The sequence below is a fragment of the Epinephelus lanceolatus genome, chromosome 23 (genome assembly GCF_041903045.1).
Source record: "Epinephelus lanceolatus isolate andai-2023 chromosome 23, ASM4190304v1, whole genome shotgun sequence".
Taxonomy (NCBI): domain Eukaryota; kingdom Metazoa; phylum Chordata; class Actinopteri; order Perciformes; family Serranidae; genus Epinephelus; species Epinephelus lanceolatus.
The window spans coordinates 9,297,263-9,303,262 of record NC_135756.1 but is presented as its reverse complement, the minus strand read 5'-3'; the positions used below and the strand labels follow the sequence as shown (position 1 = coordinate 9,303,262).

At 43.3% G+C, this 6,000-nt stretch overlaps 1 protein-coding gene across 3 annotated transcripts in view; it reads left to right on the top strand.

Annotated features, from left to right (window-relative positions):
- Positions 1-637: 637 nt before the first annotated feature.
- The window catches only part of lin7a (lin-7 homolog A (C. elegans)), a 67,275-nt gene continuing 61,912 nt past the window's right edge, over positions 638-6,000 (top strand). For all 3 annotated transcript variants that reach the window (XR_004500969.2, XM_033614668.2, XM_033614669.2), the window contains exon 1: positions 638-742. Coding sequence is in view for 2 of the 3 variants with exons in the window: in XM_033614668.2 (XP_033470559.1) it covers positions 706-742 (37 nt within the window). In the remaining variant the exon portion in view is untranslated. The remainder of the gene's footprint in view (positions 743-6,000) is intronic.

The window sequence follows — 6,000 nt, the reverse complement described above, 5'->3', positions numbered from 1 at the left end:
TAGCTTCTATTGATCAGTGCCTCTTTGTTTATCATTTCATAGTTGTTGACATCCACTCAAAGCCTCAGCTGCAGTATCATCACTTTTAAAATACAATTTAATCATGTGTTAGAAACAGGGTTGAGCCGAGTACTGGTACAGATAATGCACGAGTAAAATGTGTCATTGTCTGTACCCATTTTGGTAGCTGTGTTTAATCTGTTACTCTACATCTTAAAATAACAACTTCTGATTAGGCCAAACCCACTTTGACATAGGCCCCACCCACTTTGTGATAAGCCCCGCCCATTCCGAGTACAGATACAAATCATTTAGTTGGTTGAACAGATACAGTTATAGATGATGCACTCACTCGTCTTTAGGTAGAAATCAAATTTCTGTGAGGAAACAAATACATAAATGAGATGATTTTATTGCAGATGTGTCAAGACATCATCATGCCACATCTTTTTACAGTGGTGCTTTAATATGACAAGATGCACATTTATTTATTTATTTATTTTGTTTGCAAAGCTGCTGTTCCTGTGCAAACAATGCCAGGTTATGAGATATGATGAGGATGGAGGTAGATTAATCCCCCTCCCAACCACTCCCAGCACCACCACTCCCCCATCTCTCTTCCTCCCTCTCTTCCTCTCTCTCTGTCTGTGTGATGCTGCAGCTCTGTAGCTCTGTAGTCTCTCCAGTCTCCAGTAAACAGCAGTCATGGCGACAGTGGTCCAACCGCTCTCTCTGGATCGAGGTAAGGCGCTCGGAGCTTTCTCATGTCTGTGTCATCTGACGGCTTTTTGCACCTTTTGACAAACTTCGGGCAAAAGGACCTGGCAACCCGGGGTTGATCCAGGTGTTTGGATTTCCTACAGATTTGTCTTTAACGGGTCGGCATTTGAAGGCAACATGAGCTCGCGCTATTCTAAATAAGAAAAAACAGCCTGTCCGTTGCGCGCGTGCATTTTGCAGAACGGAGCGCTTGATTCATGTGTTTAATTATCGCATTAATTCACCATCATGCATGTGACAGATGGGCATCCGTACATCGCTTACAGCGCGTTTCATTCATTCCCATCTATATTATGTAACCTCCTCGGTATTATCACACCGTTACTGCTTGTTTTTTGTGCGCTTCATCTGTAAACATAAAGCTTGAGCTGCTGAAGCGCTTTGGCACCAACATCCACTTTGACATATACGAGACAACTTTTGTATTTGGATTTGTGCAGGTGCAAGCCAGGCAGGTTGGTGCCTTCACGGGAGTGTTTTTTGCACTTGTTGGAAACATCCTGTGTGCACGCAAATTGCAATTAAAGCCCATGATAACACACTGTGATGGTGTCAGCCTGCCTGTGCTGCTAATGCACCACAGGTAGTGTTTACTAAGAGCTGTGTGTAATTGCAGACCATGTGACTTACACACTTATTTGTGCATCCCCTGACCTCATTCATATGGTAGTAATGCCTCCAGGATCCAGTTTTGCATAATATGTTTCATTCTCCTTCTTAAAGAAAAGAGCTGCTGTGCTGTAACACAGTTTAGCATATTGTATAGACATTAAAGCCCCCCTTAGAAATATCATAGCAATACCACTGGGAGCTTTTAGACAGATTTCAGTACAAAACGCCCCGTATACATGAAGCACAGACTCACTTTATATCCCCGTACTTTCTTGTTAAAGTGACTATTTTTAGTGCACAAGTGAGAAACTCCCAGCCTTACATTCAGACCAATGCATATCCCATGGTGAAATGTAATATTGCGCAAGCCTTGCATAGGAAATGGATGCTGTCAAATATAGAGAGAGGAGAGCTATTTCCTCTGTGCCAAGTAAAGCTAGCATCAGCTCCCCAGTCACTTCCAAGCCACAGGAGGTGACTATAAATACACGTAATCTCGTGGGAGCATGAATTATTACGTGGGAATTAATCTGACTGGTGTCACTTGTTATGTGGAATCCAAGTAATTAGCCACAATTGATCATTTTCGGCTATAAAGAGGTTTTTTTTTTTGGACCCGCTGTGTGCTCAATTTCAATTTGTTCTTCAGTAAAGTTTAATGTGTGTGGGCAGTGAAGCTTTACTGATGCACAGTCTGCGGGCTGAAGAAGTGCTATATCATGGAGAGTTAATGAATTGAGTTTCAGATTGCAGGCAATCAGAAAAACAATACAACCCACGCATCTGCGAGTCATCCTATAGAATTATAGAAAGAGGCTTAGCCGTGCTGATAAACATGCTTTTAAACACTCAGAGGAATGTCTTCCATCTTGGTAAAATGTCAGCGTTCAGCCTTATCTGATCGCAGTCATTTGCAGGGGCAGAGATTCAGACGTGACCTCAGCCTGAATGCAGGAGGGGAGGACTGATCCATATTCGCATGCTGTGGCATGAATTCGACCAGTCAGCGGCTGGCAGCTGTAATGGCAGGAGCAGTAATAATGATAGCTTCACACAGGCTCTCTTACAGGCTCGCTTTCCTTCAGCTGCTGCCACTTTGGAGAAAACACTGTAATTGCTAATGAAAAGGTAGCCTCGTCTCATGTTGGGAGTAGGCTTCAGCTGCCGGGTTGCTGAGTTTGTCAAACACACGCAGGGAGGAAACGGATAGAGATGCTCGTTTCCAGAGCTCCCACTTGGCTTGTTGGGTCACAGCAGGATGAAAAGATCTTACATCACTGGCCTTCCTGTTATTGTCGGAGGAAATGGCTGTGATAAGCAAGCAGCAGCAGCATCCTCTATCAAGAACAATGGGTTTGAACCTCCCTGAATATTTTATAAAAACCAGTCTGCATTTCTCTGTGGAGCTGGCATTTAACTGCAAATAGGCAAGTCTCAGACATGACAGCAATTTTTGATATGGAATAGTGACAGCAGAGGTCCTTCTGGATGTATCTCAGTGGCTGCTGCTGGTCGAGGAGTATTTTTAGAAACTTACAGAGAATGAGCAAGCTAGATTTTCACCCCTTTGCCAAAAGAGAGATCGTCTGTGTGTGCAGAAATTGCAAGTTGTGGCAACTACGAACAACTATGAACAACTACGAACTTATTTAATGGGAAAAGTCCTAAGTATAGTGGAGGTTATACAGAGGTATACGGGGTATACCCACCTATCAGCTAAAAAGTCATTGAAATAAATAACAGTGTACCAACTTCCTACTCCCATCTACCCTGAAGTACACCCACCACATCAACTACCCAACACATTCTCACGCCTATCTCGTCACATATCGACGTTGGGTCATGGACTTTCCATGTTGAGATATGATGTGCAAGGTACCCTGGGTACATTGGTTGTTGGCATTCTGGGATGCTGTGTCAAGTTCTGCCTGTTACATGCATTGTCTTCTTTCAAGAACACTTCGGTTTTCACAGGAAATCCTTACAAAAATGTTTGTGGTTAGGTATAGGCAACAAAAGCACATGGTTAGGTTTAGGATAAATAACAGGGTTTGGCTTTATCATCTTATGGGACGTGAACACCACTCCCCCAGGTGGAAGTCAGTGTTTGTTGGACTTTCCCTGGCTTAACTTTCGTTCTTGTCCCACTGCATTTCAACGTGACGCTGCTGAGTGCTGTTAACCTATAACGGCAACCGGCTGTGTATCATGCCAACGTTAAAGAATGCATTTTTTTGATGGTTTCTGACACCGCAAGTCACTGCCCAAGCGTCGGATTTCGACGACTTAGGAGTGAGACCGGGCCCGTATACCTACCTCTTCTGGCTATTTACAGTATACTCACCTGTCAGCTAAAAACTGATTGGAATAAATAAGAAAATACATAAGAGTATACCGACTTCCTCCTCCCATCTACCTTGACGCACACCCACCACATTAACTACCACTATGCCACTGGGAAAGGTTACAATCAGCCTTCACTCCCAGGACAAATGATTGTGCAGTAGTCATGGGCATTTATCGGCTCCAGCTCTGACTGGCTACAATCGACAGTGTTGGAAATATGACACCTCGGTTGATGTGCCACAAAATATACCGTCCATCTCCGTCCAGTCATCACATGAATTGGAAAATTTGATCAGATGATGCTAGATCAAAAGTTAAAGGATCACCAAAGTTACTATACATCGTTCTTAACGTTCTCTCCAATAGTTGTTGATATATTTCACTCAAAACCACAAATGTCAACCTCATGATGGCTCTATACGAAGAGTGCTTATGTTTCACGTCTGGGGGAGTATGAATGTCTTTACAAAATTTCATGCCAATGCATTCAATAGCATAGTTGTTAAGATGGTAAAGTCTAAACTGAAAAAGCCAATCAACAGCAAGGCTCATATCACACTGCTAGCATGGCTAAAAACATCAGTTTGACAGAAATAACCCAACCTAAAGAAGAACTGACTTTACTGTGAATAAAATGCATGTTATACATTAGCAGCTGGTGTATATCAGGACTCATAACCTGCACGTCTGTGTGTGTCTAGACAGTGTATGATTCAAAGAAAACTGCTCTGTCAAACATCTTTTCAGGTATTATCAGCAGCAGTGTCTTGGTAAAAAACAACCAATTTTTGTGGCGCTATCCTCAATAGCAAAACAACCACAGGTTGCTAAAAAACAACCATCTTCAGTGACTAAAAAGCCACTGGAAACACAGCAGTGACTCACGAACACACAACTGTTTTTGTTATGTGTTAGTCTCAGAGCAGGGATCTGCAGCTTGGCAGGCATCTTGCCTAGGTGTCAAACCATCCATCATCCTCTCACCTCCCAGAGACAAAATCACCTCATATACTATGCTACTTTAAAAATATTGGTATGATGTAACGGGTTTGGGTTTGTAGAAATGTACAAAGCCAACATTTTCTATTGGTGACTGGGCTGCCACAGTACTTCTGATTCAGTTAGTGACTGCCTCCACATCCACTGACCTTTAAAAAGCCCAAAATACAGCGCTGAAGTTGATGTTCATCCGTTGGTTATAGAGGTAGAAGGACAGAGTGATAGCCTGGTGAAGCCTTTGGAAGGGCATGAAAGTGATACATTTTCAATTTGAGAAATATTTGAACTGTGCTCTTTACACAGAGTGCAACATCATGTAGCTGCGTCATCTTCAGGTCCATAGAGGCCAGTTTCTCTACAGTGCATTCCTCTCTGTGAGGCTGCTGAACATCACTTCAAAATGGCAGCTCCAGAAAGAACTCCTTGCTTCTTTAAGCACGACTCCTTTTTGCTTTCTTCCCTGTGTGTCAAGGTTTTGTGAGTCTCACTACAGTTTACAGCCTCCTGTCTTAATAGACTGAAAGGAATATGTGCTGCACTCGGCTGCCCCAGTCCTAGTTTTCCCTCTGAGAGATCATGGCGAGTTCACTGATTTGCGTCCGGACCTTATTCCCATCACATGCTCTCAGTCACACCAGCGATTGAAGGATTAGAGGGTTGCTGACAAGCTGACGTCACTCGTAGCTGTTGATATCTCAACCAACCCTTGTTAAATACAGAACTAAATGCTTCTTGAAGTAATTGTCTTGGAGGGGCACTTGACAGCAGATTTGCTAAGGGCGCCAAGGACCCCCAGGTCAAAGTATCGATGGCAGATGAAAAGGTCTTTTCAGGACATTGTACTCTAGCATAGCATCCCAGAGAGCATCTCTCACAGTGGAAAGGTGAGCTGAGTCACAGGAGGGTCGCTCAAGCAGAATTTCAAAGGAGGATCCTCAACCTTATGGTTTGATGAGCTCAGCTTTGGATCTGGGCGTGTTTATTTACATCGCTGCAGTTTTGTCAAAACAACGCTTTTAAGAACTGGAAATGAATTATGCTCAATTCTGTCACTGATATAAAGTGACTAATTGTACCAGAAAGCTAGAGCGTTGCCCAGTGTGAGCACATCCCCACAACATTGTTGAGCGTTGAAGCCTTCATCACGTGTCACTGTGGCTTTGTTCACCTCTGTGCCTTTTCTCTAATCAGCAGATAGTGAGGATGACCTTTTCAGTCTAAGAAAGGTGGTTTCGATACAGTGCATTCCTCCTTTTGAGGCTG